Below are 14258 nucleotides of genomic sequence, written 5' to 3' on the forward strand. Positions count from 1 at the left end.
CGGGAGCGCACAGCTGCGATGCGGCCGGTTCCCAGCGCTGACAGCTGCCGGGCGGCCCCGGGCACCGACCGCGCACCAGCCCGAGAGCACCGCGAGCGGCGGCCGCGGCTTTGTGGGACAATCGGAAAAAGATGTTTGAGAGGGGGGAAGCCCTCTCCTCTGTCCTGTCTGTCTGTCTGTGTCTGTTGAAATGTAGGTCATTTATTTGCTACTCCGCTCTGACGGTCTCTTCAATTGCAAGGGGGAAAGAAGCTGTACAATGTCCAGAGCTTCTTTCCCTCGACGTTTTCTGTACCTTTCACTCTCCATCTGTATATTTTTTGTTGTTGTTAAAAGGGGAAGACAGGGGTTTTATTTATTGATTTAAATTACCACTATGAGAGCGCCAGAAACAAACTCAGCTCGCTGAGTGCACTGCTCGGACGGACGCACCATTTACCACACTCGGCCCCCGATTCCCCCTCCCCCCAATAAACCACCTCGAAAGAAGGCGCGATTTTTAACTTTTACAAGAACTTTTCTACTTCGCTGCTGTGGAGGGGCTGGCGCCCAACGGTTTGCATCTCTCGCGTATTCAACAAAGGGAATACATGCGCGTTGTTTGCTGCTCGGAAGTGGAGCCGCAGCAGCTGCCGAGCGCGGTGCCGAGGTGAAGCAAGGCGCGGAGAACGGAACGAGAGCCCCGAGAGCGGCGACGGCGGGTGGAGGTGTCCCGCCAGGCGGGCGGGAGCACCCGCGCAGCTCCGCGCAGCCCCGGCCAGGCTTCTCCGCGCAAAGATGTCCCGAAGTCTAAATGCACAAACCGACGTGCAGGAGCTACTCGCTGTACATATTTTATTCATTATTATTATTATTATTAATATTATTATTATGTAAACATGTTGCACAAATTTAGCCTTTTTTAATTATTATTATAATTTCCGTTTCGTGTGGCTGTAAAACATGATGCTTTGTGTACTGAGATCTTGACATTTTACTTGTGAAACTCGGAAGATGTGATAAACTGAGCTCGGCTGTGTTTAGTGTTCTATATGTCAAAGTTTAGTTTTATATTGAGAATGTTAACTTATTGCTTTGTATCTGGGGAAAGAAAGAAAAACAAAAACAAAACCGAAAAACACACAAATCTTTGTACATAAGTTATAAAGTTTCTCTGAGACAGTAAAATTATGGTTTGGCAAAAGAGACACGCGTGCTCCCTGTCTCGTGGCCTGGGCCAGCCTCCGCCCTACACGGCGGGACGGCGGTGGCCATAACCGAGAGACGAGGAGGGGGAAGGGGACAGCCTCCTCTGTCCCAGCGGCCGGATCCCGGTATCTCCGGCCGGACCCAGCCAGCCGGCGGCGGACGTAGCGATGGGCCACGGGACCCTCCGCGGAGAGGCCGGGAACAACTCCTTGGCCGGGAGGCGGGCGCGGGCAGGACGGGACCGCCACGGCGTCGGCCACGGCAGCCAGGCCGTGCATCCGCTCGACGGCGGAGCCGTCCAGGGGCCGCAGCGGATACCCCAGCGCCGGGCTCGGCCGTTCCCGCTCCCCGCGCTACTGGGAGTGAAGAGCTGCGGAGCGGAGGGGAAGCGGTCGCTGTCCGGAGCGGAGGTTCCGCGGAGAGGGCAAACCGGAGGGCAACCCGCACCCTCCCCGAATCCCGCGCCCACTGCCCAGTGCGCGGAGTCTGCGCACGGCTGATGCGCTGCAGCGCAGCATCCCCCCCGGCGCGCAAATGCGGCGCGGCGGCCCACGGCGGTTCGGTCCCGAAAACACTTCCCGGAGCTGCATTTCCCGCTGCCTCACGGCCCCAGCCCCTGTCCCGAGCACCCCGCAGCCCCGAGCGGAGCTGGAGCGGCTCTGCAGCCCCGCCGCGCACCGGGACCCGCAGCTTCTGAGGCGCCTGCAGCCAGAGACCAAACTTCTTTTGACCGGAGAGAAATGGGGTGGTCAAGCAGCTCGGAGAGCTTTAAAGATATATTGGCTTCCCCTAATTCAATAACGTCTTGCTAACAGTTCAAATAGAGAAATTATTAGTTTTCTCTCAGCGAGGCGGTCTTGAGTTAGAGGCTATTATAATTGTACATTTGAAAATGTTAATCTCAATACAGGCCTAATTAATTCTGCCTTGTTGCTGACAAGTAGTTCATCAAATACCTGATTCGAAGATTTTCATAATGAGAATATTAATTAAACTATGAATAATCCAAAGGTGCTTATATTGAAACAATACCTCATTACAATGTTTAAATCCTGATTTCTAATATTATACCTTTAACAATCGTCACCCCGCAAACAAAACTCAATGGATGAGCCTGTAAATGGCAAAATGTAATTTTGGGATATATTTTTTCCTTGTTGGGGAGAAAAAAAATAAAAAAGTGCCCCTCATTTTCAAACACTTCTGAAATAGGTTACACACAGCTTAATGATGATCAAAATGACTCTTTTTTTTTTGCAAAAAAAGACCCCGAAGTGCGCGTACAGCTGCAAACCCAAGAGGGTCAGCATCATTTCACTGTATTCTCTTCTTGATTACAAGCCGAGCCCATCAAACACAACATAATTACAGTAATTTCAGGTTTATTTATTCTAATGCAGTTTCCCCATCTCTCTGGTAATTATGAGCAATTTTTTCGCCCAGGGAATCTTTTTGCATTAACAAAAGAGATAACGCACTGAAAGCCAAATTTGCTGTGCATTGAGAAAAGCGAAGGGAAAAAAAACCCACCATAAAATAGGTGCGAGCTGCCATCTCTGCAATTCTCCTATATTGGAGCTCTGCAAATTGCTTGCAGGTGTATGGAGCAGAGCTGTCAATAGGAAGGGGCTTCCAAATTAGCAAATGCACAATGTTGAAGTAATGAAGACAGACTTAGCAAAATTGCCAAACAACAGATACCTCTTTAATATCTTCCACCCAAAAAGAAAAAGGAAAAAGAAAAAAAATCCCCTTGGAGTGTCCCTGCAAAGCCCCTTGAATGGCTGGGGATGTTGTACATGTGTCAATCTAATTGCAGAGCACAGAGCGGCCCCTGAAACTGCGGGGGGGGGGGGGGGGGGGGGGGGGGGAATCAAGTATCGGAGCCCGAGCCCGCCTGCGTTCGGAATATGCTCCCTTCGTTTGACAGAGAGGGACAAGAAATTCCCGCTCCTCTCCCCCTCCGCCGCCCGCCTGCCCCGTTCCCGCCGGTGAAAAAGTGCCATGTGTCCCCCCACCAGAGCCGGTGCTCCCCCCCCCCCCCACGGCCACCGCGCAGCTCCTGCCTCGGAACCGGGCAGTAACGCTCCCCTTCGCGAGGAACGGCCAAACGCACACCGCGGAATCACCACCGAGAACGACCGCGCCGGGGCGGCGGCAGAGCGCGGCCCCTCGGAAGCGCCGGGTGGCGAGTGCCCCCGCTCCGCCCCGGCGCCGCTCTGCCCGCGCACCGCTCCGCGGCTCGGTTCGGCTCCCGGCGCGGCATCCCCCCTGCCCTGCCCGGCGCCCGGCGCCCGGCTCCCGCCCCTCGCCCCGGCGCCGCCGGCGGGAAGTTTTGCAGGAGCCGGGGTCGGCGGAGCCGGGGCCAGTTGCTTTCCCCCCCCTTCCGCGGCCCGCGCAGGGCACCCATCCACGTCGCGCCCCGTGCGCTACCTCTCGTAGCCCCTGTGTCGCCCCCCTTACCTGCCGCCTCAGTCCCTGAGGCTCTGGGCACAAGTCTTTGCTTTACAACACACCAAAGGACCGGACGCGGCTTTTCGCTAAGAAAGTTACAGGAGCGAAAGTGTGCGAGCAAGACAGGGGGAGAGGATCGGGGAGGGAGAAAGAAAGCGGAGAGAAAAGAAAAGAGAGGGAAAAAAAAAAAAAAAAAAAAAAAAGAAAGGAAGAAGAAGCCGATCACAATAATAATATCCTGAGAGTGCAAATGTGGATCGAGATCCCCCAGAGATGCACATGCCTCTGAGCGAGAGCAGCAGCCTTTTTGCAGCTCTGCTCTTGCAGAATATGACTGAAATTTTCTGCTATATAGCCTCTGTCTTTATAGCTGATGAAAAAAATTGCAGATTATTAGCATAAATGTTTACTCTTCATTACGCTGATGACATTGTGCACTCGAGATCTTGGTAATCTTTGGGAAAATTATGAGTAATTTTTAAAAATTTTAAAGCAGCAGCAGTTACCATGCAATTCAGGCTAATTCTGCGTAGGCTCCGAACGGATATAATTATCGAGGAGTCAAGATGTTATGCTAAAAACTATGCATTGATATTCCCATTTATTATGTACATACAACTTTGACAATGTTGATGCTTGAAATAGCAGGAAATTGTCTTGCGCAAAAATTACAGTCCATATTAGGACATGTGAAATTGCGAAGAATTATATAGTAATTGCAGGCTTTCAGATGGGAGAGCCAGAATGCTCAAACTAGTGCAAATGTGGATAAAATTACAGATCAGAGCAAAAATTAGAGAAAAAAGGGGTCTGGGATTTTTCAAGTTGGCTATAGGATTCCGGAAGTGTCTAATGCCACATGATTGCTGCAGCTTTAGGGGAGACATTCATGCCTCAAATAACTCCTTTTGCCAGAGCCGCTTTAATTTAATTTCTCGTGCTTTTTCTTTTCACCGGGCAAATGAGTAAATTGCCTACCCACGGCACAAGCCCGGCCGGCCCCGCCCGTGAGACGGAAGGCACAGGGTGCCCCTCGCCCGGTGGCTGCCTGCCCGGCCCCCCCCGGCCCACGCTGCCCGCGGAGCCCCACGATTACCCCGGTAGCCCCCCGGGACCGGCCCCCTCAGCCGCCCGTCTCTGGGGCCGGGCCCGACGCAGAGGGAGAGGAAGGCGGTGGCGCTGGGACGTGGAGAGGAATCGACCCAGTCCCACCCGCCCCCAACCCATCGTGGACTGCTGGGGATGCGCTGGGAGAGCCCCTCGGCTGCTCGTCCCGGCCCCGGGCAGCCGAGCCCCGCGTAGCTGCCGCCTTGAGCAGGGGCACTTGGTTCAAGAGCGGTGCCCGCCCCGTCCTATCGGACAGGAAAAGAGAACATGCGAAAGCAGACTGCAAACACGCACAGATCCATGCGTGTGCACCTGGAGGTGCGGCGCGCTGGTGTGCATCCCCTCCGCATGCTGTGACCAGCATCCCGAGCCGCTGCGGGCGGCGGGAGAAATGAGGAGCCTGGAAGGGCTGCGGAAGCTGCGAGGATGCTGCGGGGTGAAGCTCAAAAAGCCTCACTCACATAAACACCAGGTGCGAGCAGCCCAGGGAGAGCCGCTGATAGCGGGCAGCGAATAAATGCGAATAAATAAGTAATAAAGTAATAACCAAACAGGAGAAGGAAGGCGCGGGGGGCAACAGGGGCGGGCCGCCGTCTTCCCAGTCCCGGGGCGGGGTGCTCCGCTCCCGGACCGCTGATACACGTCCCCCTCCCCGGGAACCCCCCGCCGCTGTCGGCATCCTGCCCGACCCCATGGGGCTGCGCCACGCTCCGCAGCGCACCGCTGAACCGGGACGGAGTCCATGGGCGAGGAGGGACGGCGGGGAGGTGACTGGGGGACGAGGGGCAGGTGTTTGGTGTGTGTGTGTGTTTATTTAGCAGCGAGAAGCGCCTGTAGAAACGATGGGGCGGGGTGGCGGGGAGGTTTGGCTGTCCCCGTCCGGGCCGTGCCCCGGGCCCACGGTTTTCTCCTGCATCCCGGACGAGCGGTTTAGTAAAACTTGTCATTTGGCAGAGGGGGGTCCCAGACACCCTACACACACACACATCCCTCCCGGGGCCGCGACGCGCTGCTGCGACCACAGCCCCTGCCAGTTCGCGGGGCTGTGGGCTCCTCGCCACGCGTGCCCCTCTCTCTGGAGGCGGTCCCGATTCCTTTCCCCACCCAGCCCGCTCCGTGCCCACCGCCCCAGCCGTGCCCGCTGCTTCCCCCGCTTCGCCGCCCGCCGCTCCTTCCCCCCGGTCGGACCGAGCGGCCGAGGCCGCTGCCGCGGTGTGTCTCCGCGGTCGCCGAGGCGGGAGTGGCGGAGGGAAGACGTGAGGGACGGGCCGGCGCCGCTGTTTGCCCGGGCGGCTCTGGGGTGTTTTCCCCGTCCGCGCCGCCGGGGCAGTGCCGGAGCTGGCGGGCAGCTGTCTCTTCCCCCTTTGTCTCTCCCGCTCCCTCCTCTCGCCTCATTTGCGGCCGCCTCTTTCGTCCTCCACCCCCCTCTTCCTCTCTTTCCCTCACTCCTCCTTCGCTCCTCTGCTCCCCCCTCCCCTCGCCCCCCAGCTTTTCGCAAGCCGTCAGGAGCAACCCACCCTCCCGGACCCCAGCTCCAGCGTATCCCCTGTGCCCTCCCCGCACTTTCCCCTGCCCTGCCCGGGCTCCTCATGCCGAAGCCCGGCGGCAGAATCCTGGTCGGGCTGCACCTTCCCTGCCCCGGGCGAGCTGGCCTGGCCCACTTCCTCATCTTGTCTGCAGCGCGATCCTCCTCAGCGGTCCCTCTCCCCCCACACCCTCCCAGGCTGGCGGGACCCTCGGGGCGACAAGGGGCAGAGATTCCCCTCCCAGCTCTCTTCTTTCAGACCCCGGGACCTCCAGGGGTGCAGACCAGAGGTTTACACCCGTCAGGGTTACAGGTTGGGGATGGGGGGGCATTTCCTGAGGAAAGCAGTCTAGAAAGGGGCTCAGCCTGGAGGGGTGCAGGGAGGGGCATGGGGTCCCCCAGAGGGCTACGATCCGGGGAGGTCAGCCCTCTCCATCCCGGAGAGCTGCAACTTGGAGGGGGTGCAGCCTGGAGGGATCCAGCCCTCTGGGGTTACATCCAGAGGGGTTCAGCTATGAAGGGTGAAGCCTGGAGGGCTACATCCCAGAGGAGTACGTACTGGAGGGTCCAGCTCTTCAGGAGCACATCCAGAAGAGGCCCAACCGGTGCCTCCAGCACTCGAAGGGCCACAAGAGGGGCTCGGCGGCACCCACCAGCTCCGGCCCAACCAAAGCTCCCACGCGGGCTCCCGGCCTGGGTGCTACCGACGGCGAGGGGGAGGCTAAATTTCCCCGGGGCAGGGCTGCGGCAGGGAACCGGCTGCAGGAGAACTCCGGTCCCCGGACACGACCCTGCCCCAAAGCCCTCCGGCCCGGCTGGGAGGAGGCAGGAGTCAGTCCTGGGCGAAATGTGGCTGGCGCCAGCAGGCGGGGGGGCGGCTCTGGGCTGCTGCCGGGAGCGCTGAGTGATTCATGGCCTCGCCGAGAAGACTGTCAGGGGCGAGATTTTACTGTAGACGGGAAAAAGAGGGAAGAAGGGGGGAGGAAGCCGGCTTGCGGCAACAGTTGCGTTGGGGAGGGGGTAGAGGGTTCGTAGCTTTTCACACCCCCAGTGAGCCCCGGGGTACAGATCGACACCCCAATCTCCCCCATTCCCAAAGAAACTCAGAGCGGGCACCATGGAAACAATAATTTATTTAAATAATCTCTTCTTATTGTAAAAGAAACATAAAAGAGTGTTTAAGTTCTCCATAATAAATAACCAAAAATACCCCCCCTTATTTTTTTTCCTTTTTCCCTTTTTTTTTCCACGACTCTATACATCAAACGGCGCAGGGGCAGGGCCAGTGACTGGGTTGCCGGTGATGGGGGGCTGAGCAGAGGGGTGGGCTCGGAGCCCTCCCCGGGGAGGCCCCATCGAGTCACGAAACCCGCCCGGAGGCACCGCGCGGGCGGAAATCCCCCCTCAACAGCCGCCTGCGACCGGGCCCCCTCACCGGACTGTTTCGATCACGGCTAAAAAGGTTAACTTATCCACGGGAGGCTCTTGTCTTAAATCTACATATAAAATTATTATTTTTTTTTTTTAACATTTTATTCTTTAATCCCCAGCATTAACGTGAGGTTTTCCGCAAAGGCACCTAGCGACTTTAAAAAAATAAAAAAGTTAACCAAAGTTCTGCACCAGTGGTTGGATGGAGAAGCCGGGGAGGAGGAAGGAGGACGGCAGGAGGGGAGCTGGGTACTTGTTCCGCAGCATGGTTATTTTGGCGGCGGGAGGGCTGACCCCGCGGGGCCGAGCGCACACGGGGTTCGCCGCCGGCGGAGCAACGGATGGGGCGCGGACACCCGGTTCCTCTCCTCCTGGACGGCCGGAGCCAGGCTTCACCAAAACACCAGTGCTGCGCCTCAGTAGCCCCTCGGGCTAAAGTCTCTGCGGCGCCTAGAAAATGCCGCTGCCGCCGTGGTGGTGCGGAGGCTGCGTCGGCTGCGGGAGGGGGGCGGCTGCCGGCAGGTGCCCGGGGCCGCCGGGCGCCGGGGGGTACCAAGAGTAGCTCCCGAGGAAAGCTGCGGCGGGGCTGGGGCTGGCGGAGCCGGTGCCGCCCGCCGTGCGCGGGTGCGGAGAGAAGTCCCAGGTGGGAGGCGAGGTGGGGGGTGGCGGCGAGGAGCTGCGGCGGGGGGGAGGCTCCGCCGGGATCTCGCCGCTCTTCCACATCTTCTTGAACTTGGAGCGGCGGTTCTGAAACCAGATCTTCACCTGCAGGAAGAGGGGAGTCAGGCGGCCGCAGCCTTGCCAGGGCGCCCCGGCACAGGGGCCGCCCGCGGCGGGGCAGGGAGGAGCAGCTTTGGCAGCCCTGGGCAGACCCGGCGCTGCCTCGTCGGCGCAGACTCTTCCCCCGCACTGGCGTCCCGAGGCTGTCGAGGCGCCGCGGGTCGGATCCACACCTCCCCCCCCCAACCGTCCCCATCCGATCCCGCGGAGGACGAGTGGCGGGGCACCCCGCGGCGGGAGAGCACTACCTGGGTCTGGGTGAGGCCGAGGGAGGCCGCCAGCTCCGCTCTCTCGGGCAGGGCGAGGTACTGGGTTTTCTGGAAACGCCGCTGCAGAGCCGCCAGCTGGAAGCTGGAGTAGATGGTTCGGGGCTTCCTCACTTTCTTCGGCTTCCCGTTCACGATCCTGATTTCTGGCTCGCAGTCTTCCTTCTCTGCTACGGCAGAAACGTCGGCCCCGATAAGGAGAGGCGCTCTCCCGCCACCCCGAGCCCTGCCCGCAACGCGGCATCACCGCCCCCCCCCCCGTCGAGGCGGCCCGACGGGGACGAGCGCCCTCCCGGTCCACCCAGTGTCCCGAGCCCCGACAGCCTCATCGCCGGGCCTAGAGTGGCCGCCCGGCTCCCGCCAGCTCCCCAGAGCTGCACCCCGGGTCTTGGACGTACCGGAGTCGTTGTTGGCCGGAGAAGTCCTGCTGCCGTAGGGCCCGTAAGAGCCGTAGGCACCCGCGTAGCCCAGGTCGTAGCCAGCCTTGGTGGAGTAAGGGGCGGTGCCGCCGCCCGCGTAGGGGTAGGGGCCCACCGGGCCGTAGGGCGGCCCGCCCGCAGCCCCGTGCTGCTGGTTGTTGTAGTAGCTGCTGTCGGTGGCCGTGGAGACGGGCAGCGTGGGGGACTCCTGCGGCTTGTGCAAGCCACCGTGCTGGTAGCTGCTGGCGGAGATCTGGCTGGCGTGCATGTCCGGCACCAGGCTCTCCAGCACCCCGGTCATCCCTCTCCCCCTCTCGCCGGGGCACGGGCCGCCGCCGTCCCGCGGCCGTCCCCACCGGGGAGAGGCGGTCAGGGCCGCGCCACCATGCTCTCCGCGTTGCGTTGTGTGTTGTGCTGTGCTGTGCTGTGCTGCGTTCCGCACCCGCGGGGCCAGGCCGGGGCGGGCAGCCGCGCTCCCGCCGCCGCCAGCGGGACGGGATCTGCGGCGCCGCGCGTCGCCGGGACGGCATTTAACACCGGTCACGTGGCGCGGCGCACGTCACCTAGCAACAGCCAATGGGGTACCCGGCCGCGCCGTATCCCCGCGGGTTCGCAGGGCGCGGGATGGGAGCGGCGCCGGGCGCATGAACAGCAGCGGAGTCGATCCCTGAGCAAGGCAGGTCGGTGCCACGGACCGGCTCAAGCCCTGGCCCTGTCTTACGGCTCATACCACCTTCCGTCGCCACCGCTGGCCGCATCGTGGTCCGATGGGGCGGTCCGACCCTCACCCCCGAGCGCTCGGGACAGCTCTCTGCCCGGTGTGTGCCTCCGCTCGTAGGCCAGCAGCTTACGTCCCGCCGTCAGCGGCATTTCCGCGCTGGCGCTGCGGGCGCCAGTAGAACGGCAAGAGACAAGCGGAGATGGGGGAACCCTGTCTGGGGGTTCCTGACGGCTGTGCTGGGCCTGGGGGATCGGCCACATAGCGAGAGAGCAGCACCTCTCTACATGATAGGGTGGCAGGGCTTTCCTGCAAAACCTCCGCGCTGTTACATGCGGAGAGGCGACACTCCGTGGGGTACACACGCGGGCGTATTTCACACAGCAGCTGCTAGCAGTGGCACCCACGGGGCGTCCATCCACGCGAAAGCCACTAACGGCGCCTTGTTGTGGGAACGGCTGTACCAGGCACCCCCCTTCAGCCGCCCGTCCTCTTCCCCGTCCCGGCTGGCGGGCGGCTGCACCAAGAGCGGCGCCGGCCGAAGGGGCGGGTGTCGGCTGGGCGCGGCGGCGCTGCCCTCTGCCGGGGGCAGCCCCTCGGGGCACCCTCGGCAGCCGGGTGGTGTTCTAGGGCCGCGGGAACGGCTCCCGGGCTGATTCGGTGTCTCACACTCTGTTTCTCGCTCCCGCCCGTTCCCCCGCACTCGGGGGGGGATGCCGAAAGACGCGCTTAGCCCGCGCATGCCCCCGCCTCGCGAGCTCCCGGCGCGTGCACCGTCAGGAGCCCTCCTCACGCTCGCCGCCGCTCTCCACGGCTGTGTCTGTGGGGGCCGTTCCCTCCCGCCGCAGGTGCCGGTACCGGGTGTCCCTCCCCTGCCGCGGGGCGGCCTCGCCCCGGCCGCGGCCCCGCCGCGGTCGCTTTGAAGCGGGGCGCGGCTGGAGCCTGTCGGTCTGTGCCCGGCGGGGCGGTGGCGCTGCGGAGGGCGCCAGGCGAAGGTGAGCGGGGCCGTGCCCCCGAGACGCCGGCGGTGGTAGGTGGTCCGGGAGCGGGGCGGCGGGAAGCGGCGCGGTCGCCGTTAAGCCCGGGAACAGCCTCCGCAAGAAGCGACGTGCTGAGAAGCCGAGGGACACCGGCAGTGCCTGGCGCCGGTACCTGGAGCCGGGCCCTGCCGGGACAAGTGGAGCCCTCGGGGTCCTGGGGCCGGGCCGGGAAAGCGCACGGGATACGTAGAGGGCAGGGTGCCTGTACCTGTGAGCTCGTGTGGTGCTGCCTCTCTCAAGACATAGGTGGTGTTCAATGCAAAAGAAAGCTGGTTTATAAAATCCGCAGTCCGAGTTTACTGCTGCCCCAAGTTAGGTCTTTGTACTACCGTTTCTCCCCTGACTGGCACGGGGGAGAAGGAAGGGGCAGATAGCATGTCATGGTGGGCAGCAGAGATGAGGGCAGTCGGCTGCTCTTCATTAGTCACATTTTGAAGCATGCAAAATACAGAGGAGAAAGGACATGTTACCTTATGTTATCTCGTTCTGAGGACTTAATGCAAATGACTTTCTTTGAAATTTGTTTTGCTATATGGCAAAGGTGTTTGTGTTTTTTGTTTGGTAATTTTTGTTTGGTGTTTTTTTTTTCTTAATTAGAATAATTATTTTGGTGCTATACAGCCCTGCGCATGTGCATGGTGATTTACACAAAAAGCAAAGGGCATAATTTTGTTTACTTCAGCTTATATCAATAATCTTTTGCATGCAAGTTGTTTCTCATAAGTTAGCACAGGGCTCACGAATTTAAGTGAACTGTCACATGGTAGCTGCTTGGACGGCTTTGTTCTTGCAGTTATTTTGCCTGTGTGGAGTTGCAGGCTCTGCTGGAATGATCACTGAGGAGTTACTTATGCACGCATTCACATGGTTGATCTTGTAGATCTGATTTTATTATTATTTGTTTGGACTTTGCTTGTGAGGAAGGTGGTTGGTTGAAAGACCAACGTGTGTAAGTAAGGGCACGACTCTCCAGGCTGTGAAGATGAACAGGTTATGGGGCAGAGAAGGAAGGCATCAGGCAGCAGGATGGAAGGAGGAAGGGTTGTACTAGGTAAGAGAAAACTCGATTACCATGGATGTTTTAAAACACACTCCTCTGAATCAGTCTTGTTATTAGCGAGGAGCTTAAAAGAATAATGGCATTAGGCTGCCCTGCGTTCATATGATTTTGTGTCCTCATGTTGTGTTAACAATTTCAATTCCACTTTTTTTTGTCTCTGTTTTGGGAATTATGAATGTTGTCCAGAAGATGGGTAATGAGAAAGGACCCATGGAGACTGGAGCATGAGGTAAAGCTCAGAGGAGAGGAGGAGTGTTTTGTGTACCTGCTATCACTATCTGGCAGTCTTGCTTGGTTTTTGTGTAATAGATCATGTGTTATTATTTGTGTCCAGTGAGAAGGCATGTATGGGTGATGCAAAATATTTATGTTATGGACCATAGTTATTCAGCTGCATGTGGGAGAAAGATGCTTGCCTTCCCATGGCAGAGTGGCTCAGTGTTCAAAAGTTTTGGTAATGAGGTTTTTATAAATGCACAGCACTTATTGCCAGAGGTTGCAAAACAATGACCTGGCTCTGTTGCTGTTGACTTTTGTCTTGGAAGCATCCTCATGCTGCTAGGACTGTGGATATATTTTATTTATTGAGTATGCTAAACACAGTGTGTATGAACACAAGAAAGGACCATCAGCCTTCAAGATGGTCCGGCTCTCCAGTTGACCAGTTTGTATTAATTTTTTTGGTGGTTTGTTTGTTTGTTTTTTTTTAACAGGTCGCTGTATATGACCCATAGAGTGGCAACAGTAACTTCTGCTCAGTATATTTCATTTTTTTTTAAATTAACTATTATTTCTATTATTTTCTTCCTAAAACAGATTTCATCTGACAAAAATGTGAAAGCGGTTAAAGGGTGGCATCCTCAGTCTTTACATATGGTATAGATTTAACCTAGGGATCAACAGAGCAAGCTGTTCCATGATGTTTTATCTCAAGTTTGACTTAAAGAGAACCACACTCAGCATTAAGAGATTAATTTTTAATCTACTGTAATTAATACTATTTTGTCCATTATGGTCCACATCTGCCTGAACCATTTTGCTTATTTCAGTGGGAATATGGTGAATCTTGGGAAATGGGCCCATTATTTCTGATAATGTTGCAAAAAAGTGCTTGGACAGTAGTCTACTGCAGTGGCACATTAAGAAGTACAGATTTGTTTTCTGGGTTGTGGGAAATGATTTCCAGTGGATTTATGGTGATACAATGCGTGGTATAGTCCTGAGCATTTGTCTTCAAAATAGAAGGGTTGTTTAAATCACGTGCCAGATGAAGCCACGAAAAGGGTTTATGCTTGCATTGTACCTATGAGATCTGGTATTATACTCCAGAGAAATGGTAACAGTTAAATCTTCCTTTTCTAAGGGATTAAGTGTATCAGCTTTTAGAGAATAGTATGAGTCTTTTCAACACCCATCCGGACACTTGCTACCTGCTGTGTTTAGTTTCAGAACCAGCATTATCGTTTTCCTCTCTAAAACTGTTTATTGTCTCATCCATCTGTGCATCAGATTACTTCATTCCAAAACCCACAAAACTCTTCTGGGAAGAATATGCCCCTGTGTGTGGCTCCCCAAGGTTTCCTTTCTTAGCCCCTTGTTGTGAAGAGCTTATACAAGCATGATAGGAGACATGGGCTGTGTAAAATCCTTTCAGAGTTGTTTATTAAGATGACTTGGCCTTAGATTATCTTTCTCAGTGAAGAAAGGTGCTGAGCTGCAGAGGAATCGTCAGTAGAAACCTTTGCAGACAAGAGCACAAACTGTGACTTTTAATAGTGGATTAGTCTGGGATTGTTTAGCACAGGTGTTTCTCATTTGTTTCCTTCTACTGCACTGAGGAAGTACGTAGCTTGATGCATTGGGGTGAGTGTCTGATAGCAGCACATTCTTGGGTCTAATTATGTGACAGATGTGGGGAGAAGGGGGAAGGAGGGTTTGTATGCAGAATGTGAAGGCAGTAGAGCAGCAATCCTCCATGTGTAGCACATGGGTTTTGGGAATAAAGCAGAGCATGCCCAAACAGTCCCTCTCACCTCCTTTCTGGATGTGAAATCCCAATTAGTGCTTAAGTAGGGCCCTTCAGGCTGTTCTGACCACCTTTTGCATTTCCAGGATCTTTTTTCTTTAACAGCTGTATCATAAGTAACAGCCCTGACAAAGGCTATATCCTTTTCTCTATAGAAGGGTATTAGTAGAACAGCTAGAAAGTAAGCTTTTGAATAGTGTTATATGGGATTGTAAACCAGCCACTGGTGGCTACAGGTACACAT

At 56.9% G+C, this 14258-nt stretch overlaps 2 protein-coding genes across 3 annotated transcripts in view; one reads left to right on the forward strand and one right to left on the reverse strand.

The window, feature by feature from the left end:
- METAP1D (methionyl aminopeptidase type 1D, mitochondrial) overlaps positions 1 to 14258 on the forward strand; it is an 83909-nt gene that overhangs the window by 53723 nt on the left and 15928 nt on the right. The gene's annotated exons all lie outside the window — the stretch shown is intronic.
- DLX2 (distal-less homeobox 2) lies at positions 7390 to 9571 on the reverse strand. Of its 2 annotated transcripts, none has more exons than XM_057423905.1 (3): positions 9150 to 9571; positions 8734 to 8918; positions 7390 to 8470 (listed from the first exon to the last, which is right to left on the reverse strand). In XM_057423905.1, the coding sequence occupies exons 1-3, from the start codon at positions 9469 to 9471 to the stop codon at positions 8156 to 8158; spliced, it is 822 nt and encodes a 273-aa protein (XP_057279888.1). In that variant the 5' UTR covers positions 9472 to 9571; the 3' UTR covers positions 7390 to 8155. The 2 variants fall into 2 exon arrangements, with proteins under 2 accessions (XP_057279888.1, XP_057279887.1); XM_057423904.1 differs by having other exon boundaries at positions 8734 to 8921.

Source organism: Pezoporus wallicus, unplaced genomic scaffold, assembly GCF_028554395.1.
Source record: "Pezoporus wallicus isolate ANWC-B61680 ecotype Strahan unplaced genomic scaffold, APGP_CSIRO_Pwel_v1 contig_1181, whole genome shotgun sequence".
NCBI classification, from domain to species: Eukaryota; Metazoa; Chordata; class Aves; order Psittaciformes; family Psittacidae; genus Pezoporus; species Pezoporus wallicus.